General features: G+C 37.6%; 1 protein-coding gene across 2 annotated transcripts in view; it reads right to left on the minus strand.

Moving 5' to 3' along the window:
• Positions 1–27,258, minus strand: part of WASHC3 (WASH complex subunit 3) — a 53,294-nt gene that overhangs the window by 14,455 nt on the left and 11,581 nt on the right. Inside the window, exons 6-7 of one of the 2 annotated variants that reach the window (XM_034402735.3) lie at positions 21,128–21,192; positions 17,713–20,007 (exon numbers count right to left, since the gene is read on the minus strand). In XM_034402735.3, the coding sequence (XP_034258626.1) occupies positions 19,923–20,007; positions 21,128–21,192 (150 nt within the window). In that variant the 3' untranslated portion in view covers positions 17,713–19,922. Of the gene's footprint in view, positions 1–17,712; positions 20,008–21,127; positions 21,193–27,258 lie in introns of those variants that run through there. The other variant, XM_034402736.3, reaches the window with a different exon arrangement.

The following is a 27,258-nucleotide window of genomic DNA, read 5'->3' on the forward strand; positions in this document are numbered from 1 at the left end:
AAACCCTTTGCAAACCCCGTTTTTGCAAAAAACAGGCCTGTTTTTGGCAAAAACGGGACACGCGGGGCAGGGTTTCGGGAGGCCAAAAATGGTGTATAAGACGTACCAACATGTCCACCCTCTTTGAGGGGGGGGAGTGCGTCTTATACTCCAAAAAGTATGGTAAATAGCATTGTAGAAAATCCATATCCCAAAGTATAATTATATATTTTTTATTAAAAGCAACCAAATGACCAAGCAAATATTTTGTTCAAGAAGCAGTATCCCAGATTTTCTTAAACTCAAGTGTCCCATCAGCTGAAGACTAGAGTTCTCCAGAACATCAAGGGCTGCATTCCAGAAGAGATGTCTAGATCCCAGTTTATGAGGCTGTAAGAATTATCTGTTATATCTTTCTAATATCATATACATCACAAATGAAATTTTACTCATTTCTGTATGATCTAGTGATCATAGTAGAGATTTCTGGCAGTTGAAGTCCATAGATCCTAAAGTCACCAAGTTCAAAAAACATTTTGCTGGAGCAATTACTGTCTGTCCTCTGATCTCAGAAGTAATTCTGGCAGAATATTGTGCTTAACCTTCTTTCTGCCGAGTTTAAAAAAGTAGATCATCTATATACTCCTAGCATAGGAGATCTAAACAGGTTTTTCCCAATAAAGCCCAACAATCTAAGCCATCAGGTTGGTTCAGCTGTAAGTACTGTCTGTACTAGACATTATTTTTATTTTGGCAAGCATGTTAATACAGTTGTATTTTTCACATAGGAAGCATCTAATAAAGGTCGCATGCATGTTTAAAGAAATCTGTTGAAAGGAGAATATTCCCTTTTGTCTGGCATCCCTTTGCTTTGTAGATCACTGCCACTATACTTATTGGCCGGCTCATATTATATTTCAGAATTCTGAATTGAATTTGGGAGTTTGCACTGTAATCCTGATTAGATATTTCCAGTGGCAAATTTGAATGTTTATCTATCCAAGAATGCTCTCTCTATGTTAGAGAAGGAGGTACGTTCTTCTCTTGCACATTAAGGTAATGTGAAGTAGATCATTCATGTATGGTTCTTAATCCACAAGAAGAGTGCATGTAAGGCACAAGAGTCCTTATGGATTTTATTCTTCTAGTTGTTGCTGACTGTAGGGGGCAGTGCTCATCTCTGTCTCAGCGCTAGTCAAAGACATTTCTGCGGTCATGTGTCCAGCATTACGTCCCAGAGCACTGTTAACCTTCCCACCTAAGTGGTATCTATTTATCTACTTGCATTTGCATGCTTTCAAACTGCTAGGTTGGCAAGGAGCTGGGTGGAGGACAGGAGCTCACCCTGTCATATAGCGCTTGGGTCCTGAACCTAAGTTACCAGCTTTCTAGCCAACAAGCCCAGCATTTTAACGCTAAACCACTGTGCCACCCTGCTATATGCACATAGGAAAGAATAATTGCTTCCTGATTTCTATTACATAGTAATGAATGGAGGGAGTTTGAATGAAATGCCATTTTTTGGGGAGCAAGAAATTTAAAAGCCACACACCATTTTATCATGCAATATAATTAATTAAAATAAAATATATGGAAATTGAAGATTTACGAAACTAAAAGCTTTGTTTGAAAAGGTGATGTACCCGTAATACACACACACACAAATTCCCTTCTCACCACTATCTAGCTTCTATATTCTCTCTTATCTCTTATCCATCTGTCTGCTTGTCTATCACCATCCATCCATGTAGAGATTCCAGGTGCTAAATTTTTAATATTCTCCCTACTGCACAGTAGATGGCACTAATGGACTGCAGTCATAATGCTTAATAACATAAGTTCTTGAATAAGAAAGATTCTGGGGAATGTCCTGGGAAAAAATACATGTGCGGGCAATTTGAATTTTTATCAAAAAACCACCCACAAGACATTTTCCTGGATGACTTGGGAAAAGCAACAACTAACTTGAATCTACAGAAATTAATGTTGCTTTCAAATGGAATTACAGTCCTATTTCTCTAGTCTAAATCTCTTCTGTAAAAAAAAACAAACCAATTTTTGTGAAGAAGCAGTTATTCACCCGGCCACATAGAAAGTGCTTCCCCCAGCTACCCTGTTTCCCTGAAAATAAGACCCAACTGGAAAATAAACTCTAGCATGATTTTTCAGGATGCTTGTAATATAAGTCCAACCCCCAAAATAAGCCCCAGTTAAGATGCATCAGACAGATGCAATTAGTACCGTATTTCCCCAAAAATAAGACCTAACCGGAAAATAAGCCCTAATGCAACTTTTGGAGCAAAAAATAATATAAGACCCGGTCTTATTTTCAGAGAAACATGGTACATTAAAATTCTGTTCAGAAATATACTATGATGAAGACGGGCTTTAAAAATATAATCAGGCCAAATATAATCAGCTTTCCCAGTAGCACACCAAAATTTGAGGGCACCTTTGCTTAGAAACACCCGGCCCTGGACATAAAAGTTTTGGATATTTACTTCAGCAAAATTCTCTTCAACTTCAACAATTGTTAAGATGTGTGTGGACTTTCAACTCACAGAATTCCCCAGCCAGCCTCTGCATATACATTATGTTGTAAACACAAAGTGTTTCTTTAAAAAAAAAAAATCAATATGCCACTTTTCAAAACTGAGTTTTCTCAGGGGAACCTACAGTATCACATCTTTTTTTAAAGAAAGGGTCAACATGCAAGAGAAACAATGAAAAATCTTCATGTAACACCAAAATGGCAATCGATCTATTACCTATTATCTATTGAGCTTCAGGTGAGTCATCACACGAGCATCAATGTGAATCCCACTCCAACAAGCTTTCTTCTCAGATGCACTGAGAAGATGCATCTGGGAGGGATTTAATGCCAGTATCCTAATTTGGGATTAGAGCAGAAATGGAAAGCAGTGAAGATTGTAAAAAATGATGTAATATATGATGGTAGTCTGGAAGCCATCTTTTCCAGTAATTGAACTTTCCTACATTCTTCAAGGGTAGACCCATGAGTAAACCCAATGTAATAATGTAGATGTCAATGACCAGAGCACAGAATACTAAATCAACTCTGACCAAATAAGAACAAGCCATTTTCTACAGCATATCTATGTTCCAGATTAAAACCATACTCCTTCCCAAGCACCAGGTATTGGGTCTTTATTGTGGCTTGCTTTGATTTATAATCCTGAAAAATGTTGGCATCCTGTTCAGACATACCTCACCTATCTTTGTTTCACTTAAAACATGGTATATTACTTGGTCTGTTGTGTGGATGTTTGGGTGGTTTAGGGGCGGGGAATTTGTGGTGGGTGGTGGGGGGTGTTTGGGGATTATTATGTGTGTTGGACCTGGTCTTTGGGTGTTAAGTGAATTTTGTTGTATGAGTATACTCTGTATATATGTACAATGACAATAAAGTTATTATTATTATTATATACCAATTCTTTGGGTTCCAAGCTTTCAGTTCTAGTCTTTATTTTCCAAATGAAAAGATTTGTCTTTCTCTTCGGTAGATTTTCCTATTCTATTCATTCTTCATAGTCTTTAGTAAGAATTTTTATCTCAACAAGTGTTTTTCAAACTTGGCAAACTTCTCATGCTGGCGAGGGAATCCTGGGTGATGAAGACCACACATCTTAAAAGTTGGCAAATTTGAAAAACACCAATCTAAATCTTTCTAAAAAGCCATTGGCACCTCATTTAATGGGCTCCAATGCCTAAAACACTTATCAGTGCCTCCATTTTTTAAAAAAATAAACTCAACCATGATACCTCCCTACATAAGCCATGTAGACTACCTTCCCTTGTGACACCATTATTCCTTCAACAATAAACAATTGTTCAATCAGAATGTAGAGAAAAATTACTGAGGTTTAGGAATTAGTCTTAGATTTGAGTATGTACAGTATATCATTTGACTGGAATGACTAAACTTAATGACCAATTTTTCACCTGATTTTTCTCCTAATGTGAGATCTACAAATGCAGAGTGCTCGTTCTGATGTGTCAAATGGATTTCCCCCCCTCTTTTTTTAATGCTTCTATTTTTTTTTTTTAAAAAAACTTTCTTTAAGAAGAAAGCTGACATGACAGAACACAGTTCAAACTAAACCTTATTTCTTTGCCATATCCTTGTGAAATAGGGGTATTTTATTTCGCTTTTAACAATTGCTTTTTAAAAATTCCATATCTGCTACAATAGAATGTATTTCATTCTAAAGTTTTGTTCTGCACATGAAATTCATCAGGTTTATCTGGGCAAACCAGTGTGATGTAGTGATGATCATGTTGGGTTAAGATTGGCCCTCATCTTGACTTCAAGGGCAATCATGAGATCAAAGTAGGTTGTTGAACGCCACTCCTTTGCGTTGAAACCCTTTTGGCACTGAGAATCATAATCCCCTGTATCAGTAAGGGAACAGAAGGAAATGTCAATAGCAGGAGCAGCATCAACGCTATGATGCTAGAAACCAGCCTGACACACTAAATTGCAAATTAGGCAATTAGATTTTAGCTTTGAATCTTTTTGGAATTCAGCCTGGGTGATACTTATATTTTATGTGAACTGTGAAGTGGTATTAATGGCGGTTAAGCATATCCTGCAACCATTTATTTCTTCATTATGATTGTAATTAAAATTTGAGAAAGAGAGGGGGGGAGGTGGCCTGGGGAACAAGATACGCATCACCCTTTAAAGCACTGTTTGTCAACCATAGCAACTTCAATATATGTGGATTTCAACTCCCAGGATTCCCCAGCCAGCATGTCTGGCTGGGGAATCCTGAGAGTTGAAGTCCACATATATTGAAGTTCAGGGGTGGGCTTCAAAATTTTTAGCAAGGGGTTCACTGGCCAGTTGCTGGGTGGGCGTGGCCATGGTCGGCCTCCTGCACCACAGGGGGGGGCTTGCCCTCCCCGGGCTCCGGAGGCTTTCTTTCATTTCATTTCATTTATTAAATTTTTATACTGCCCTTCTCCCAAAGGACTCAGGGCGGTGAACACCCAGGATTAAAATACATACAATATGAAAATTAAAATAATTAAAAAAATAATGAAATCAATTTGGCTTCCCCAATTTAAAACCCCTTACCCATAAAATTAACCAATTAAAAATTTTAAGCCAGCCCGGCTTGCTGAAATAGAGGTCCGGGATCAGTCGTATCCCTGAGGGTAACTCATTCCAGAGGGCGGGTGCCCCCACAGAGAAGGCTCTCCCCCTGGGGGTCGCCAGTCAACATTGCTTGACCGACGGCACCCTGAGGAGACCCTCTCTGTGGGAGCGTATTGGCTGGTGGGAGGTTATCGGTGGCAGAAGGTGGTCTCGTAAATACCCAGGCCCTGAGCCATGGAGCGCTTTAAAGATGAGAACCAATACCTTGAAGCGCACCTGGAAGACCACCGGAAGCCAGTGCAGCTCGCGCAGGAGAGGTGTTACATGGGAGCGCCATGTCACCCACATAATCACCCGTGAGGCTGCATTCTGGACCAGTTGGAGCCTCTGGGTGCTCCTCAAGGGGAGCCCCATGTAGAGAGCATTACAGTAGTCCAGGCGGGAAGTAACGAGGGCATGAGTGACTGTGCATAAGGAGTCCCGATTCAGAAAGGGCGCAACTGGCGTATCAGGTGGACTTGATAAAAAGCCCCCCTGGCCACGGCCATCATATGCTCTTCTAAAGACAGCTGTGCATCCAGGAGGATGCCCAAGTTACGAGCCCTCTCCGAAAAGGTACTTTGAGCCTCCGGGAGGGCGAAAAAGCTTCCAGAACTTCCGGTAGGCCAGTTTTCGCCCTCCCCAAGTCTCCATGCACGCCCTTACCTGCATCCAAAATGGACTGTGGGGGGACTTCTGGGAGGGGCAGGGTGGGATGGCTGGGGCCAGCAAGGAGTGGGATTTGGGGGTTCTCCAAACTGCACAGAATCTTAGCTAGAGGTTCTCCTGAACCCCTGCAAACCCCCAGCAGCCCACCCCTGTTGAAGTTGCTATAGTTGACAAACAGTGCTTTAAAGGATTCAGAACACTTTTGTGGTTACTTTCACACAAACCTAATTTGGCAAAGCCCTCCTTCACGGTAAAACTTAACTGACCCTTGGCTGAGCAGGCTTGGATTTGGTTGGGGCTGGGATAGGAACTCACTAGGAAATACTCGTGTTAGACGGGTCAGTTGATAAAAATGGTCCAGGTAGCAGCAAAGCAAGGGCAAATCATTTCAATAGTGTAAACCAGGAAAATAACTTAGAAAAATCTACAACATTACCAGTGCTTGAGTAGAATCCCAGAGAATCTCCAAGGTGGCTTCAAGGGAATTTGGAGATAGGGGAGAACAAAACACACATATGAAATGCACACTTTCCCTCTCATAGAATCTTCTCTGCAGGTCTCACTCCTGCTGTACAATATTTTTTAAAGGAGAGAGAGAAAGAGAGGGAGGGAGGAAGAGAGAGGGGGTGGGACTGGGGAGGGAAGGAGGAGTGGGACTACTGGAGCATTTACATGTGATGTTTACTTAGGCCCTTTGATCCAAAACCACAAGCTTTCGTGAATGTAGTCAAGCGCACTCACCACCTGGCCCCTGAAATTCTCACATGGATTTTTCATCTGAATGTCTGTTGCTTTGATCAGAAGCCTAATCAGAGAGGGCCAAAGTAATACACACACCCCCCTCCGCTCAACCCATCCAGCTGCAAAGCAAACACATTAAAAGTTTCAACTTGGCCCACATGGAAAACTCTGGTTATTTTCTTATGTTTCTGAAATCCCGAAAAAGAAAATAGTAAAAGGACAAGCTGTAATCATTTGGAGTGGTCTCATGTGAGCTTTTTCTTTTTCTGGAAGATGGGTTATTGCTCTCCCAACCCACTCCTCTACCCTGAAGGCCACAAAAGAAATAGACTGGCTGCTTTCAAGGCCTAAAGTATTTAAACACAAGGCTTCAGAATGACTCCACGGATCCAAAGAGAGATAAGATTTCGCTTGTGTTTCTGAAGTTAACCTCAGCGAGATTGGTTGTTTTTTTTATTAATCAAATACAGTTCTTGAAATAGCATTATTTTAAAGAAGGCAGATGAGAGAGAATTTCCCAGAGCAAATAACAACAGAAAACCAAGGCCATTTCTCAACAAGGAAGGGTTAATTCTCTTGAGGATATGCAAGCTTTTTTTTAATATTTTCATGCTTTGTTACTGGGGCACAGTGTTGGCAAATCGCCTCTTTTTCCTCTGTACTGTCGTCATTCTGTGTTACATAATATTTGGTTCACAGAGCTTCTCCTAGCAAAGCAAACACGTATTGCACTAGGATGAGTGTGTGTTTTGGACCCTCTTGCTACAAAGCCAATTTTGCTTGGTGGCCAACATTTGTGCAGCTCCATTTCGTGGTCTTTTTAATCTTGGATTGCTTGACAGATTTCCTCTCATGCAGGTGTCTTTTTTTTTAAAATAATCAATATACCCTCAAACCTGTTTTAGAATAGAATAGAATAACAAAGTTGGAAGGGACCTTCGAGGTCTTCTAGTCCAACCCCCTGCTTAGGCAGGATACCCTGCACCACTTCAGACAAATGGTTATCCAATCTTTTCTTTAAAACTTCCAGTGTTGGAGCATTTACAACTTCTGGAGGCAAGTCGTTCCACTGATTAATTGTTCTGACTCTCAGGAAATTTCTCCTTAGTTCTAGGTTGCTTCTCTCCTTGATTAGTTTCCGCCCACTGCTTCTTGTCCTGCCCTCAGGTACTTTGGAGAATAGCTTGACTCCCTCTTCTTTATGGCAGCCCTTGAGATATTGGAACACTGCTATCATGTCACCCTTAGTCCTTCTTTTCATCAGACTAGACATACCCAGTTCCAGCAACAATTCTTTATATGTTTTAGCCTCCAGTCCCGATCATTTTTCTTGCTCTTCTCTGCACTCTTTCTAGAGTTTCAACATCTTTTTTACATGGTGGCAACCAAAACTGGATGCAGTATTCCAAGTGTGGCCTTACCAAGGCATTATAAAGTGGTATTAACACTTCATGTGATCTTGATTCTGTCCCTCTGTTTATGCAGCCTAGAACCATGTTGGCTTTTTTGGCGGCGGCTGCACACTGCTGGCTCGTATTTAAGTGATTGTCCAAGTTCCCTCTCACAGTTACTACTATTGAGCAAGGTACCACATATACTATATCTGTGCATTTTGTTTTTCTTGCCTAAATGTAGAATCTTACTTTTAATTAATTTTAAAATATATAGGAACTTAGTTGTATAGTCATCTGCCTTCTCACAAGGCTTGGGACTCCAAGGCCATGCATGGTCCTCAGATTTTTTTTTTCTGGTGCCTCCTCAACCTTCTCCAAGTTCCTATATTTGTTGAAAACCTATAGTATATTTCCTGATATACTAATAAAAACATCCCTAACTTGTAGTGAATGCTATCACCTGGTTTAGCAAAGTTTAAAATCAAAAGACCACCCCGCTCAAATCCAGGGGGAAAATGCACAGTTTCCTGGATTCACCCACATATGTCCTTGTCCACTCAGCATTTTGCACTAACTAAAGCAGCACTAAAATATCTGAACAGTTAAATGCAGTCCTCAGCTACTTCTCTTTTAAACATGCAAAATATTTTGCAATCCAACCCGACCCCATTTGATAAACAATTTGAGGGACTAGACATACATGAGAAATCCTCTTAGATAAAACAACTAATTATTGTAATGAGAAGGGAACAAAAAATGAATCTTGTTAATTTAGAACACGCCTGTCAAAACTGGTGGCCCGCGGGCTGGATGTGTCATGCACAGGCCACACCCACCCCGTCTCCACAAAGGCAAAAACATTGCGATATGACACAATGTCACATGACACAATTGAGTTTGACACCCATGAGATAGAATATTTTCTACCACTATTTGATAATACTATATGACCCAGTGGTGAAATCTAAAATTTGTTACTACCAGTTCTGTGGGCGTGGCTTGATGGGGGGTAATATAACTGGGTGGGCGTGGCCAACTTTTTTCCCCCTTATTTTTAAAACCATTTTTCTACAACCTCTTCAGCTGAAGAGGTTGTAAAAAAATACTTTGAAAAGCCTCTTATGATCCCAGCTGAGTTGCCTGATTGGCAGAGCCTTTTTTTCTTTTAAAAGCCTCTGACGATCCCAGCTGAGCTGCACGATCATCAGAGGCTTTTTTTTTTTTTTTACTTTTAAAAATATTTTTTCGGCCGAAGAGGTTGTTGAAAAAATGCTTTTAAAAATAAAAAAAAAAGCCTCTGATGATTGCACAGCTCAGCTGGGGGTGGGGGGGCAGGGATTTTTGCTACCGGTTCTCTGAACCACCTGCCTCCATCGCTACCGGATCGGGCGATCTGGTCTGAACCGGGAGCATTTCACCCCTGATATGACCCCATCTGAAAAATCAAATTCAATCAGAATATTTCTGTATCTTAAAAAGTGGATTGCTTTTATCCACAGTTAAATATTTTAAATCCCCTATGAGTACTTAATGTAGTTGGGAATTGGCAAAAAGTTCAGGATGTCTTCCATTAAATAGGCTTCTTAAATGTAGGATATTACATAAGGTCATGGGAAGGCAAATTGTGAAGTGAAAAACTCAATGTGATAGGTTTAGACAGGTCAAAAATTAAAACTCAATCAAAAACTAAAAAAAAATAGTTTTGGCATTAAAACAGGAATTAGCATTCCTGCCATTGCACCAAACTTTTAATTGTTGTTGACGGCTGCTATTGTTGCTGTTACTTCATAAGCTGGAGTACATTCCAGCCTTTCCCTGAGATTGTTATAACTTTGGTTCAGAGTCCTCAAATAATTTCTATTACTTCATTGGAAAATTTCTTTCCAACATTCCTGAAATCAATGGTTGGCAGTGGTGAGAAGATTGAAAAGACAGTCAATAGCTTCGGCAACTCTTCCTGTTTCAATGATTTTTTTCTGAGCAATATTGTCTGAAAACCCAAAGGATCTGACATATTAATATATATGAAAAAAAACCTGAGCTCTTATCCAATCATACTAAATTGGTAGGTGAACTTTCTTTACTGACCTTTATTATGTATGTAGCTTTTTGAACAAAGGGCTTAGGCTAACTAAATGAGCTTCTTCCAAAGTTTGAGACTTAGCTGCTCAGTTTCTGCTCTATAAAAAAAGCTTTATAAAACCCAAAAGCTGGGATGATTAACTTGTTTGTGTTGATGGCCATATTCCTCAGTGTAATTTGTTCAGGAAGGCACTATAGATAACACCTGATGGCAAAAAGGAACATTTATCTATAGTAGCTGAATCTTTCTCCTGCAGTTTGTTTTTGAAATTGAACCGAATACTGTATTAGCTGTTATGCTGTTGGTTGGACATCCCTATCTTAACCATGGCTTAATATATACAGTATAGCTTCTACCAACATATATTTTTACCAACTCCTCAGGCCCAACTGCTACATCTCAGTCCTTAGAGATTGGCCAGATTTTCAGTTGTGGGGAAGCCCAATAATATTGGCAACAGCAGGCTTAATTGGGCCAATATTGGGTTAGGGTGAGAATATTCCAGCAGGCCGGCCTGGCCTAACCTCTTTTTTAAATTGTTTTTAAATTTTTTAAATTTTAAATTTGTCTTATAATTGGGGTTTTTAAATTTTGTTTTCTGGGCCAAATTATTTAATTGTATTTTAATGATTTTTTAACATTTGTATTATATGTATTTTATCTTTTGGCTGTTCACCGCCCTTTGGGAGTCCTTCGGGAGTAGGGCGGTATATAAATTCAATAAAATAAATAAATAAATAAATATGAAAAAGCAGTTAGTTGACCCAGTCAACTAACTCCAGCAAGGTTAAGTTTAGCTCCAGGCTGACCCAGTGACACACAGGGTTAATCCACCCAGTCTGCTGTGGGAATAGTATAAAACCCAGTCAACTGCATAAGAAGTGATATAAGGGAATTGCTGGAGAAAAAGGACAGTTGCGAAAGCAAATCTCTAATACAGTGCTTCTCAACCTGAAAAAGTATGTTGGAGAACAGGGGTGAAAATAATCTGGAGCGGGAGAAGATATTTTCTCACAGCAGTTCTCTAACATGCGTGTGATATCACCTGAATTTCAGCAAGAGATTGTTTTCTACCTGCAATTACCTCACCAGAAAATTAGCTGGTGGCTGAATCCACAATCCTCTAAGACTGATTCATTTTCACTTGTTATATCAGTGCATAAGGAGGCATATATGAGAGAGGCTTTTTCAGGAACAAAGTTTGAATTTAGGATATTCAAACTCAGTAAGGATTCAACTTACCACATTTTTTCAGAGGGACATTTTTTCACCACATCAAAGAATAACACATCACACCCATTAAAAGGGAGCACTCTAGACTTAACTGGCACTCCTGTTTCTGACTAGTTTCTCACCTGTGATGAGACATCATTTCTTTAAATTACCATTATTTCTAAAAACACACATTTTGCACACCCAGTTTTGGGATTGTAGTTTGTTTTAATTATGTTTTCGTTATGATATTGTAAATAAGAGTTATGAGATTGTGGCAGAACAAAAATCATACATGCATACAGCAATTTTAAGATAATCCAACCCTTGTTTTAAAATGATGGGTTGGGGGAAGGCTTAAATGAAATTTAATTTACCATGATTACCATTACCTAAAATCAATCTCTTGATCCAGGATGGAGATTCTATGGCCCTCAAACTATCACCAAGCTATGACTTCCCATAATTCACATCATAGGGCCATGATGGCGAACCTATGGCACGTGTGCCACAGGTGGCACACGGAGCCATATTTGTGGGCACACAAGCATTGCTCTAGCTCAGCTCCAGCAAGCATGCACACACTGATCAGCTGATTTTTGAGCCTTCCGGGCCCACCGGATGTTGGGAAATGGGCTGTTTCTGGCCTTCAGAGGGCCTCCGGGGGGGGTGGGGAAGGCCGTTTTCGCCCTACCCAGGCTTCTAGAAAGGCTCTGAAGGCTGGGGAGGGCGAAAAACAGGCTTTCTGGTCCCACTGGAAGTCAGGAAACGGGCTGTTTCCGGCCTCAGGAGGGCCTCCGGGGGGTGGGGGAGGCTGTTTTTGCCCGCCTCAGGCTCCTAGAAAGCCTCTGGAGTTTCTGGAGAGCGAAAAACGGGCCCACCATGCCATCACGTGCCAAAAACGGGGGGAGAGGTTGTGTGCGCAAGGCGCATTGAATTATGGGTGTGGGCACACACAAGCATGACACCCCGTGGTTCCCACTTTTGGCACATGACGGCAAAAAGGTTAGTCATCACTGTCATAGGGCAACTAGGAGCACCAAGGACCCCTCAATTGTAGTTCAGTACTTTGCAAGTTCATTGCTTCCTCATATCTTTTAAAATAAACTTCCATAAACTACCGTATTTTTTGGAGTATAAGACGCACCTTTTTACCTCCCAAAAGGGGGTAAAAATTTAGGTGCGTCTTATACACCGAATGTAGCCCTGCCCACCCACTGGCTCCCACCCTTTGGCCTGTGCCTCCAGCAGTTACCTCCTTGCAAGCAAACAGCTTTCAGCTTCAGCATAGGTTAATTAGCACAAGTTGATTAGATCAGCCTCCCGACTCTCAGCTGATTTGCTCTCAGCTGTTCTGCTGCAGGGCTCTGCTTCTTGCTGCAGCAGATTTTTTTCCCCCTAGCTATGCTGAAAAATGAAACTGAAAGTAAAGCAGGCTCTTTGCTCCAACATGGCAAAATGAGGCAGAGATTTCTTTTTCTTTTTCCTCACCAAAAAAGGTAGGTGCAAACAATGGGAAATTTAGAGCAAAAGAGGGGAGTTCAAGATTTTAAAACACACACACACAAAAAAAGACAAAAATAAAAATGGGAAAGGAGAAAAAGAAAAAGAAATGAAAGATGTTATACATATTTAGAATTGAAATATGAATAGTAGTAAGAAATAAATGGGAAATCATGATTGTAAAAATGAAATGAATAATAATTGGAATATTTTTCTATATGGGCAAAACTTTGGGTTATTGGTAGAGTTTAAGATGTGAAAATGAGTAACATAAGGGGAAAGCTCTATTTAACTAGGGAATTTGTAATAATTGAGATACTATTAATTGTATATTGTGTTGAAAGCAGAAATGGTTAAGTTGTGGTTTGGAGGAATATATGGGGAAAATTATTTGGTTTATTATTATTGGTAAATATAATTAATTGATTTGTAAGAAATTGGATTGCATGGAAATAATTGGAATATTCATGTTCATATTGATTAATATACAAAAAAGATAATTATATAACTAAGTGATTTATATTAAAATGTTGAATTTGTATTAAACAATTGTAATATTACATAATTAACCAATGTGAGGATGGATATAAATATAGATGACAATGGGAAGGGGTATAATATAGAATAGAAGGGAAAAATTGAATTTGATTAAGATTAGAGATGAGAATGAAGGGTAATATTGGTTTTTTTAAAAAATAGATGAGGAATAAATATGGCAAAAAGGAAATATGGAAATTGTAAATTTAATTGAAATGACTAAACACTGTTTAAATTTGTGAACCAGCCAAATACTCTGTTCAAAGAAAATACATTGTTTGTATGTATGTCTAAAAAATAAAAAACCCTTTTTAAAAAAAAACAACCAAAAAAGGTAGGTGCGTCTTATACTCCGGTGCGTCTTATACTCCGAAAAATATGGTAGATTTCTAGTTGTGGTTTTTCATTCCCAAGCTTCCAAGCCATCAAATGGTAGAAAACAGCTATTCTTCTTACATTGTAAACATGAAGAGACTTTTCCTAAGTTTTGCTGAAGATTTTCTTTTGTAATATTTGGCCCTCTAATCGTAATTCCATTTTTATTTATTTATTTTATTTATTTTTAAATTTGTATACCGCCCTTCTCCCTGAGGACTCAGGACGGTGAACAACCAAGTAAAAACATAAACTACAAACATTAAAATACAATTAAAAAGATATATATAAATTTGGCCCCATGATTAAAAATAATAACAGACAATTAAAAACATTTTAAAAAGTATTAGGCCAGCCCGGCTTGCTGGAAAAAGAAGGTTTTAAGGGCACGGCGGAAGGCACCGAGGTCTTGGATTCTCCTTATCTCTGGAGGCAGCTGATTCCAGAGGGTAGGTGCCCCCACAGAGAAGGCCCTCCCCCTGGGGGTCTCCAGCCTACATTGTTTGGCTGATGGCACCCTGAGGAGGCCCTCTCTGTGGGAGCGCACAGGTCGGTGGGAGGTCATCGGTAGCAGCAGGCGGTCTCAAAGATAACTAGGTTCTATGCCATGGAGCGCTTTAAAGGTGATAACCAACACCATTTATTCTTCAGCAAGGTTTTTATCAAATCGGATGTAATTCTAATGACGTTTTCTACAAATATTAGCACTTCTTAATATCTTTGAGATATGGATGAAACAACAGACCAAGTCAGCAGACACATTTTGATTTATTGAGGTGCTGCTGTTGTGTTTATCAAAAATGAAATTGGGGAACAAACAGCCAAACAGCACTGTACTAGGATAGCCCCTTCCTGAACAAACTGTGCTTGTATAAGTGACAATCAAAACCTTCTCAATTGTATCACAAAGAATGTAGCACAATTTCCATTTCCATGAATATTTATTACAAAGTCAATCACTTTTCACAATGTATGCATATATGTATGTACAACTAAATAAGTATCTAATCAAGTACAATGTGGATGGATTAGTTGGCCAGTCACTTGGATTTACTCTTCAGGCACCAAAATTACATGTGAAATTTTCAACCATAGCTCTGCTATATACTTACAGGTTACTATATCAGATTTATTATTTTGGTTGCAACCAAATTTTATTGATAAAAGAAATCCATAGTATTTCTCAACTGTGAGTATTGCACTCTTGCTGTATTTATCACATTCTATAAAGGAATTACTGCAAAAAAGAAAAAAAAAGGGATATAATTCACCATTCATATTTTTAAATTTGAACTTGAGAAAAAATCCTCTCGTACTATATTTTTAATGTTAAGTGTTCAAATGTTTTGAATTTTCCTTAAAAAATGCCATGTTAAAATGATAAAGAATCTCTGGCTTTATATGAGTGCTAAATTTATCAGTTTGAGCCGGGGATGAACAGTTAAAGTTCCCATAAATTTTATGAGAGTATAAAATATTCTTTATAAATTGGGCCAATTGCTGCACACGTATTCTAGTCTAGGTCAAGTAATCAATGATATTTTGGGGGAAATATGCTTAACATCTTTTATTTTTAAATCTTCGTATAAATCCATTCAATCTCATTCCAACAGATGGGGAAAAACTTTTTTCAGTAGTTCATGCTGCTATATTTTTTTAAAAAAAATTCCATTTGATCTTTCATTGCACAATTCAAAGGTTCCATGAAAGATTCTAATAGTCAGTGCCAATCTGAGCTAAGCCGTTTAGGCAATCTGATGACTTCCCAATATATTTGTAACTAATGAACTTATTTAGCTGAAAGGAAAAAAAAATGGAAGGGGAAAAAAAATCCACTTTCAATTTATCTTGGCCTGTTGTAGCCTGAATGAAAGATATAGCTAATCTGGTAATATTTTTGCTCTGAAGTCATTCCAGTCCATTAGGTAAGAACAGTGCAATGTAATTGTTATAAAGTACCAAAAACAATGACGTATATTAATGTACTAAAAATATTTGAGGTCAATAGCATGCAGGACTTTTATTTCTACTTAAATAGCTGGCAGAAAGGCTATTTCCTCTCTTTATTATGTGATAATTCTCAAGTGGATAATTCTGTTCACATTGTCCTTCATGCTTTGTTCTTGAATTTTGGGGAAATGTTTCATCCTGCTCAGGCAATCTTTATATCAATTATGTTATAATTATACAAATGACATATATAGCAGTAGAGTGTTTTTAAGCAATCCCAGAAAACTTTGGCTATTTGATAGATAATAAATACAATAAAAAAAAATGATCTTCTGCACATTTGTTTGGCTTGGTGTAGTGCAGGGGTATCAAACTGGCGGCCCGCAGGCCGGATGCATCACGTGCAGGCCACACCTACCCCAGCTCTGTGAATGGGAAAAAGATCGCAAAATGTCACGTGATGGCAACATGACTCGGCGAGTTTGACCACTCGTAGTGTACTGGTTAAGGTGCTAGCCTAGAAACCAGGTGACCGTGAGTTCTAGTCCTGCTTTAGGCATGAAAGCCAGTCTTGGGCTTTCCTGAAAAGCTTGGACCAGTCACTCTCTCTCTCAGCCTAAACCATAACAGGGTTGTTGTGGGGGAAAAGAGGAGGAGGAAAGAATATTAGATATGTTCACTGCCTTGAGTTACGGTACTTATAAAATAATAAATGGTGGGATAAAAATCGAAAAAAATAAATACATACATTTGGCCATTCTACCTCCATTTTTTAATAAAAGAAATCAAAGATTGGCATGTTTAAAGCTAGTGGGATAGTGAAATCCAGGATACCTGGAGTTTATTTTCCTCACTGCTGGCATGAAATTGCTTTATGAACATTGTTTTGTGTATAAAGGCAAACAAAATATAACAGCAGGCTTTCTCCAGATTATTATGATGGATTATCCATGGCTTTAATTCTCAACTAGCCCTTTTGTCAGGCAAAATGTTACTTATTTACCAGCACATTTTTTAAATACCTGGAGTAACCTGGTACAATTACCTAAAGAGAAGAGTTTTCTTATCTAAAAATAGCATAAGAGTGAACTCTTACGCTATTTTTCAGCAGGAAAACTTTTCTCTTCATAATAATCAGTTTTTCCAGTTTCAGTTAGGAAAACCATTACAATATCCAACTAAGGTTTTTTTAAAACTTGGATTTAGTACGAATTACCGTATTTTTCAGACTATAAAATGCTCTGGACTATAAGACACACATTAACTTTAGAGGAGGAAAACAAGAAAAAAAAAATCTGCCTCTGTGGCCCGTTCGCCACCGCTGTGGCCCGTTCGCTGAGGCTCGTTCCCCACAGCCTGTTCGCCGCCGATCGCCATGAACGGGCGGCGGCAATAGATGGCGATGGCAGCGATCTCCGCCGCCTAGAACAGCTAATCCAGAGCCGCACCAACCCCTCTCCCCACTGCAATATTCACTCTATAAGACACAGACATTTCTACCCACTTTTTTGGGGGGGGGGAAGTACGTCTTCTAGTCCGAAAAATAAGGTACTCTAGACTTGTTTTTTTTGGCTGTAGGTTGTAATATACAGGATGAACCAGGTCTGCTAAAATGCAAATGGATTTTTTTTAAAAAAGAAACTAAGCAAGTTGTATGAACACATGACAGTCCCATTTGGTTAGTATACAATTCAATGGATTGTGTGTGTACAAAATGGGATAATCTAGTAAGAAAATGAATAATATGAACTTGGCCTTTGTAGGTTGGTTGGGGATCTATAGATCTAAAGCAGGGATTCTTACTTGGGAGTCTATAGATAGATTTTCAGGCAGTTTGTGAAACTGGATGGGAAAATAATTACAGCTTTATTTTTTATTAATCTGTAAATCAAATGTAGCTATTCGCTCAATAATTTAGGTTTCTTACTTAGGCCAAATAAAAGCTTTTGCCTTGAAGTGTTTTTAAAATAAAATTTAATTGTAAATAAATACAATTTTAATAAAATAAATATTATTTAATTAAAATAAAATTTAATTACTTGTCTTTTAAACATAATTACTGCTTTGCTACTGATTTAATGTATTAATGAAGCACATGTATTACTATATTACACACAAGTTACATTTTAATAATTTGATAACTATCGGAGAACAATTTGTTTCCTCTTGCAATACAATCTATATCAATGCAATTTATGCATTTAAATTATGATTTTTCCAGTGTTATTTGCTTATTTCCAAAGAAATTCTACATGTAGCAATAGAACCATTATTTTAAAGTACAAAATGTAATTTTTGCTTATTTTCAAATAATACAAAATCAAGTTCCAGTTGCTGTAGGATATAATGTGCATTTCATTAGGCAGCAAATCAAAATACTACACTTCTAAATTTGTTTCCTGAAACAAGATGCCTTGACCTTTTGTGAAACAGGTTGCACTAAATGGTCTGGGATGCTTTGTCCCAACTTATTTAACAAGAGATTCTAGTTCAGAGCCATAACTACAGTTCTGCTAACCAAGAAGACCATACTTCAGAGATTTTTTGAACTTTAATATTGCTACATAATGGCCATCTTGGCTTCTGTTATATACAGGATGTGTTAGTAGATCTCAAACAAACTCAGGCGGGTGATGTGGGAAGACAGCCTGAGGGCTGCTTCAATACGTTTATTTTCCTTTAAGTGGAAAAGTCACAGCTAACAGCAGTCGGGACAGATGGAATGGAACAATAGTAATGTAATGTTTTTAAATGTTCCATTAAAGGAACATAAATGCAAAAACCATAAATTATTTTGGATTTTTCTTTATATGCATGTTACAGTACACTAGCTCGTTTTTGGTTTCTCTGGATCACAGAAGATGCTTCAGTAGCCAGAAATGCATTAGGAGGGGTGATAATAAAGATAGATTTCAACCAGACTCTCAAACAAACTAGGAACTGTAAATACATTTCAAATGCCAGAATATATTTTTAATGACTAATTAGGACTTCCAGCTCAGAGATAATTAATAGTACTGAAAACACTTTCTATTATTGGGAGAAGCAGAGCCAATAAAATATGGAGATGGGGTGTGTCAAATATTTCCTTGTTATATTTTAAGGTATTCCGTCAGATTCAGGCTTAACACTTTGTGAAAATGTAGTTCATATATGCACACTTACAGAATACTTAAAATCTATTATGGTCTTTAGTGAAATTAATATTATTGATGAAATTGACCAAACTCTGAAAAATATGCATTGTTTAATACATGAAGGGGCCTAGAATTTTTTTTCTTTTTTTAAAAAATCTAGAAGGATATGTTTCTAATCATTCATTACTAAGTTTCTCTATAAGAAGGCTAATGGATTTTGGAAAAAAATTGATGAGTAAATGGCAGCCTTTTGAAACAATGTAATGTTGTGGGTTGTTTAGTTATAACTCCCCTTCAATTTATCAGTACTTTGTTATCACATGAAAAGTTAGGAAATTATGTCTTTCTAACAGTGTTCAGAATTTATTCATTTTTATATATTTTACATCTTCTATATACTGAATTCACTGTAATTCTCAAGAAGAAAATTTTATAACAAGGAAATACCCCATATGCTTTGCCAGGCAGGATAATAGTGATACAATCGGCTACTATCCAAAGGTTATATTTGCAAAGATGGTAACTGGATACTATAAGGGAAAAAAAAAAAGAGAGGCAGTAGTTTGCCCAAACAAAATGATGCCCATTAATTTCAAACAGACATCATTCCCCTTTGTCCTCAGTCCTTCTTCCTGCCACTCCTATTTTCAATTCTTAAATCATGGAATAAACAAAATCTGTGCATCTATTCCAAAGGTAGAATATGGTGCTTTGAATTCTCCTACAACATGGAGACATGGATCAGCATTCACTGAATTCTGAACGGTTACCAGGAATAGATATAAAAATAATCCTTGTAATTTACAAGATTATGTACTATTGAAAGTTATGCAGGGTGGCATAATTTAGATGGAAAGAGGGTGTATGTGAGTTCAGTCCCATCTTCAGCTTCACCCTGGATATTCTTAGGACAACATTTACCTAAGTCAAAGACACCACATCTTATATAAGGTAATGTAATTACATAATGTGTCAGTTTTACTGAACTGGGCTTTTAGTCTAAATTCTATACAAAATGAATATATTACTGTGCAAAGCTGCTGCTTTTAGACAATACCTCATATGGCTCAAGAAATTCAGGAAAGCATGTTACAAGTTTGTACATCTGCATTTAACATTGAGAAAGACTAGACAGTGCTTTTAAGGAAAAGTTAAATATTTCCCCACCAAGGGCAACACCATTAGTCGCTAAATGAAGATTCACTATCAGAACTTTCGCCTGCATTTGTCTCATCTCCCCATGCAGGCACTGGAGCATCTGGTGTTCTGAAACACAAAGGCAAGATATCTCAACAGTGTGAGCTTTTATGTCTTCAGGCATTCAGAACCTAAAAAAGTGGCTTCATATAGATGCAAAAATGACTTCTGGACCTGAGAAATTGGATACAGCTGGGCTCATAGAGTACATTAAGTCATATTTAACAGATTAACAGCATTGGAAGGGACCTTGTAGGTGATCTAGTTCATAAATGTAATAATAAGAAATGTAATAAATGTAATAATAATACATGTAATAATAATAAATGTAATTATAAATGTAATTATACTATACATCAGGGGTCGCCAACCCCTGAGCTGTGACCCACTAACAGGCTGTGACCTATTTGGAATTGGGCCACGTGAGTGGCTGGCTAGAGCACATGTATGCATGCTCACAGCTCAACCTGCGCACAGCTTAACTTCCGCAAACATGCACACTGGCTGGCACAGTTCCCCTCTCCCCCCCAGCTGGACCACCAAGCCACAAAGTTGGGGACTGCTGCTGTATGTAACAAATTTTAAAAAACAAGCCTAATTAAAGCCAAACAAATAACATTATGGTCCAGCATATTGTGTGAAGCAGGTCACCACCTACCTACAATCATTAACTATATGAAATTAATCAATAAAATGCTCGCTAGGCAAAAAAAAGCATCTGTACTAGAGGTATGCCATAAAGAGATGGAGATACAGTGGAGGCAACTATTATATAAAAGTTTTTTTTCTCTGAATGTAAAATCCAGGAAGGCTAGATAACTGGTATTGTGAAATGGCTTAAGTAAACAAATTGGAAGGTTCCAAGTTCACATCTTGCTTAGTTTAGGTCAACTTTCAATTGACTTCACAATTCTGCAATAAGGAGGTAACACTGGTTGATTTCATAGAGCTGTTGGCAGGCTCACTGAGCATTCCAAGAACACTTCATAAATTCAAACTACTATGCCTATTTCCACATAATTGAAAAAAAATATTTCTCAACCAGTTGGGCCAGATGTACAACTTTTGTTCTTCTGAGAACTGTATTATCTCAGGATAAATCTTGGGAATTGGGAAAACATATGCAAATATCAGCTCCATTTAGGTTCTATGTAAATAATGTTTAAGCAAAACAGATACTGCTACTTACTCAAGAAGATCTGGGTTTAATCCTTCAGAAATCATTTTGTTTCTTATTGCCATAACAGGAACACCCTATGGAGGGAGGAAAAAAAAAAGACTGTGAGAAGCTCAGAACATAGGAGCCCTACCCCAAACATAAGCACCAATACAAACTTTAAGAAAGAGGCTCTGGAGACAATGACTTTGATTACTAATGACAAATTTTATTTTGATTGATTTATAGGCAACCTCTCCAACTTGCTACTTATGCTGCTACAGTTTGATGGCAACTATGATGGAAGCCAGTAATACAATAAAAGGGATATACTTTTCCATTTGAAGACAATTCCAAACAATTTATTACAGGATCCCTAAGGACAGACTTGTCTTAAATTTTTTTAAAAAATAAATCCCAGTATGATAGACATTGGATACACTCAATTAAATCTTTCAAGAAGCTCAATACTACTTTTCAGGCACTACCTGTATCTGTTGCATGATGTGGGCCAAAATTAAGTATCATTGTAAAAGCAGCTGGAATTTGGCAAGATGATCACAGAAGTGAAGCCAAAGAAAACCAAACAGCTAATGCAGCAAGGAAAGTATGAAATTGCCACACTGCAAATAAGTAATAGACCAAAATTCAACCCAATTTCTTCCCAAGATCCTACCATCATTTCAACCTTTTAAATAGTTTTAGAGGTCTGAAAGATTAGATGAGATGAAATAATCATTTATTTCACAATGCAATAATCACAATGCAAACCAGAATATGAAAGACCACGTGTGTTCCCAAGCATCATGAAGCAGTATTTTTATTTATCTAAGATATATTTACTGCAAATGAACAATATTGCTTATTCCACCATAAAACATGATTCAAAAGCACCACTAAAAAACAAAAAAACAAAAACCAAGAACTTTATTTTCCAATTGATGTGACAGTACAATAGAAGTCATGCTACCACTGGAACCAGTTTGTGTAAGAAAATGGTAGCAGTAGCAAGATTCAGAGATGACATAATAAAATAATATCATAATAGAATTACTTAAAATCACCTATACTAGAAGACAGATAGTGGAACTATCCTTTCCAATACAGTTAGCTAGTAGCAGTTGGCAGAAAAAAACCTCTAATTTCTTATTAAGTCATAAATTTAGTTGATGGTCTAGTGACTCTAGACCAGTGATGGCTAACCTTTTCTGGACCGAGTGCCCAAAAGCGTGCGTGTGCGCGAATGCGCATGTGGCCAAACCCCCAAATGCAATGCGTGCGTGGGCCCCACACACGTGTCCCGCCCCCACGCATGTGCGCATGTGCCTTGCAACCCCCCATGCATGTGCGGCAGAGACCCGATGACCAGCTGGACGGTGGGAGGCACACGTGCATGCACGGCAGAGTTGAACTGGGGCGATGGCTTGTGTGCCCACAGAGAGGGCGCTGCATGCCACCTGTGGCATGAGTGCCATTGGTTTGCCATCACAGCTCAAGACCATTCTGGTATTTATAGTTATATGAAGGTTACACATTATCAGTACTATATCCTTTCATGTTGCAAGGTAAACTCCACCAGCTGAATAGAAAGATATAACTTGTATCAGTGATAGTGCTTACTGTTAAACTATTCTCAGCAATTATCTTTACTAATCTTACAGCATATTTTATCTCATTTTTTTAAAAGTTACTTTTATTTAGCTTTCCTCTACAGTTTCTTAAGAAAACAATGCTCAACACAGAAAGGCCTATCTGAATTCTAGCAGCACAATGTCCAGATTTTCATATTGACTGTTCACAATGGCATACTTTTAGCCAATAGCATATGAAGGAAAAAAGGCTTTTTCACTAAAATTCCCTCAACATTTGTGGGTCATTCATCACTAAACATTCTTCTTTTATATTCCTTCAGACTCCTGGGAACAATCTGAAGTCAAAGGTCTTTGCTAGAGATTTTCCAAGAGAAGCTATTCCCATGTTTCTGCTGACAAAGTTCAAATAGAACATTCTTTTGAAAGAATGAAAGAAAGGAAGGAAGGAAGGAAGGAAAAAAAGAAAGAAAGAAAGAAAGAAAGAAAGAAAGAAAGAAAGAAAGAAAGAAAACCTCATTTCCAAGGTTTATTGGAAGTCTGAAAAGGATGTAAAATACCTTGATTTCTAAATTAACAGTAGTTAATGTAGTGTGGTTGGTTTTGGCATGGAACCCAAGTACTTTTGGCCCAAGGTAAGTGCAGCATTTTACAAAGAAGGGAGTAAAAATTTACTGTTCAGAGAAGTATCTCTGTATTGGTGTCATTGAGGAAAGCAAGAGAGTGGTCAAGGCTAACATGGCAATAGCCATGCTGATGTGGTGATTAATATTTTCCCTTGCATATCTGTGTTTGGAGCTCTTTACCCTAATATAAAACTAGCTATCTCCAATAAAAACAATTACACTCAGCAGTTTAAGAGTGGGAATTTCCAGAGCTGTCATTACTGTTAGCACACAATTTTTTTTATGACTAGGAGTCACCATCTGCCATATGGAAAATGTAACCTGAAATACAAAGACTAAATTGTGGTGGCGGCAGGGTTCTGTTATTCAGAACTACTTTCTTATGTCTTACAAATGGAAAATGTTACTTAATAATATTATGTAAACATTTTTCATTTGTAAACAGTATACAATTTTTACTGGGGAAGGGAATCACAAATCTAAAGCTGAAAATTTCCCCACAAAATTGTAAAAGGAAAGAACTTTAAAGAAATTTGTCATTTCAGAATTCTCCAGTGAAATATATGTTGTTAAACAAATATGTCAAGTTATACCATCGTGGAAATGACCATGGAAAAAATGGTTTATTAATAAGGTCAACATAACTTTTTGAAGCAGGAGGGGAAGCCTTACAAGGATTTCTTGGCATAGTTAAATAAGACATGTATAAAAGCAAGTAATTTAACATGTTTTAATTATGCATATATACAAGATATTTTCATCACCAAACACATGGCCACAGAATTGGAAACTATTCATGTTCATTCCATTGCCAAAAAAGGGTGACTCCAAGGATTGCTCCAAATACTGCACAACTGCCATCATCCTAGCAAGCTAGCAAGATTTTCTCTAAGACCATACAACAATGTCACAACAAAGTATGATCTCTAAGATCATACAACAATTCAATGGTGCCAACCATTGAAAGGGAATTAACAGGTCCTCAAGTTGCCTTCAGAAGGGGTGGAAATCATGCCCATGTTACAAGTCTATGCTGGATCATGTCAAAGTCTCAAGAATATAATATATATATATATAATTTGCTCTATTGACTATACGAAAGCCTTTGATTGTGCCGATCATGACAAGCTGAGAGTCCTGAGGGTATTGGGTCATTTTGCTGCAGTTGCTGTACTGGAGGAAGCTACTGTGCAAACACTATATGGAGATCCCAACTGGTTCAAGATATAGCAAGGCTGCATTCCTTCGACTTTCTCATTTGAGCTAGAACTTGAAGTATCAAAAATTGAAATAAAGATTAAAGGAAGGAACATCAACCATCTTCAATATGCTGATGACACAAAACTCCTCTCAGAAACCAAAGAAATCCTGAATGTGATCAAAACATTAAAGAATGCAGCAAAAAAATTGACTTCTTCCTGAACGTAAAAATGACCAACATCAAATGACCATTGCAGGGAATGGAAATGTCAAAATAATTGACAATGAAGAGATCAAATATGTGCAAAAATTCATTTTTTTAGGATTACAGACTGATCAAAGCAGTAAAGGCAGCCCAGAAATAAAGCATCACATCACACTGGGTTGCACAGCATTAATTATCATGAATTGAGTATGGAAAAGCAAGGACATCAACCAATTTTAAGATATGTATGCTGTCTGTGGAATTCTGAGAGTTGAAATCCATGCATCTTAAAGTTGCCAAGATTCAGAAACACTGTTCTAATCTGCTATTCTGTTCCTAATTCAGAGTTTTTAAACTATTGTAAGGCTTCAAAATTAAAATAAAATCAAAATATTCTCACCTAGGTTTTAATCCCAGAAACTGTCAATGATAATATGAAGGATGGAATGGGTAAGATGAAATGCCACAAATTATTTACTTGCCAATAACTTTATCTAACAGAAATATAATGCTAACATGATTGATAATTAACTAAAAAGGGAATTGTATCACATAACTAAGAGAAATTATATCCTTGGGCTAAATTAAAGGTTAGCTTAAATTTTATGAAACAGATGGTGACACTATTCCAAATGAAAGGTCATTTATTTCCAGACCCACCTTTACACAGAGAACCATTGTATTCTGTATCAACTTAAAATTGGAAAGTTGTCTTTCCTAAGGCTCTGTGTTGGCTTGGTTACTGCCACAGAGAGCTCTTCTGCTTTTACTTTGAAGTTTACACCAAACATTTGAACTTATCACACCCATCTTAATAACAGCTCCATATGGATATCTGCCATTACCAACATTGCTTCAAACTTTTTACTGGAACTGTAGTAAAACCGATTCCTTGGTTATCAGATTAGAACATATTCACCTCCTTAGTAAGTCAAACTATTAGAACTCTACATGCTTTGAAAAAGACTCAGGAGCATTTGGGACCGTATATGAGGACAGTATCTCTCTGCTTCATACTGAAGTCCCAAAAGTAGCAGCATTTTTTCCCAACTACTCATTTAGAAGCCTGAAAAAGCTTTAGAATTTCTTTAGCAAATTAATACTAAGATTGTATGAAGTCCAGAGCATTTCTTCCAAATCATTGTCAAAATATGCACCCCACATAAATACAGCTTCTCAACATATATCCAATGAACAGATATTCAAGCAGTAGTAATGATTCGAAGAATTTGTCCTACTTGTCATAACAAAGCTCCTCAGTCTACATTATATGTGCTAAATTCTTAGTGTTAGGTATACACTTTCCTTATTCGTTATACTTAAAATAGGTCAATATTTGTTATATTTGAAATAGGCCACCATGCAGACAAGAATTCAGCATTTTTTATTCTGCTTCCCAGGCACAGACATTTCATTATACATCAGATTTGCATAAATCGTTAAAAAACTGTGTTGCTATTCCAGGTATGCAAATTCTTAAAACTTTTGTTCTACCCTAGAGGGCACATATTTAAGAATATAAACCCTAGCTGAATGATAGACAATACTATCAGCAATATTGGACATCTATTCCTGTATAAGGACTGAGTACAAAAAACAGTAGGCTCTCCTACTCAACTTCCAATTGTTGAAACAAGATGTGCAAATGTGCCTCTCCTTGAATGGACATCTCACATAAATCTGATGCATTTAAAAGCATCAAACGAGCAATCTCCTTTCAGCTACCATCTCACTTGTCAGTCCCACTAGTAGTCCAGACCAGAAAACAATGTATCCCTTAAGACTTGTATCCCTTAAGACTTAAGGGATGTTTCAGTCCTCCTTGCTTATGTATTAGTTCTTGTCTATAGTATTTCCCTCAAGATCATTTCCCCTTATTCACGCTCCAGTGAACAACTCTGGCCTCTTTTATATCATCATGCATATCCAGGAAAAGGAGAATCACAAAAGCTTACATTTTCCTGTGATTTTTACCACTACTGAAAGAGCTGTAACACTATCTTGCATTTCAAGATTATGCAGTGCTTCAAAAGCAAAAGATGTTTCAGAGTCTTCACAAGTCTACAACTTGTTAAATCAAATGTCATAACCCCCCCCCCCCCCGACTGCATTATGGCTGTAAAGGGTAGCTGTGTGCTTCCAGCAAAACTGTAAAGAGTGACAAAGCAAATACCATGTGCATCAAAATTGCTTTGTCATCATATCCTACTTGGGAGAATGCCGACAAAACCACAAGTTTCTAACCTGCTTTGTGATGAGATCATACTAGGATCAGAAGCTAAACAGGGCAAATGAATAACAACAGTTGAAGTGGAATTATCAATGTAACTTCTTACCCCTTTGCATCAAATCTATGATGTACAATATTACATATACAGAATCAGAAAAAAATGTGACTATTTGTTCAATTTAGTTTCACTTTGCCAGGCTTACAGATTATTTTCATTTTAAACTTTAGTTTATTCAAGTTGAACTCTTGCTCATATTTTGCACGTTTCAGCATCAAAAGGCATTAAAAAGAAAACTGTTGGCTCTGTCAAAGCT

The sequence above is a fragment of the Pantherophis guttatus genome, chromosome 7 (genome assembly GCF_059756535.1).
Source record: "Pantherophis guttatus breed Tessera chromosome 7, ASM5975653v1, whole genome shotgun sequence".
NCBI lineage: Eukaryota > Metazoa > Chordata > Lepidosauria > Squamata > Colubridae > Pantherophis > Pantherophis guttatus.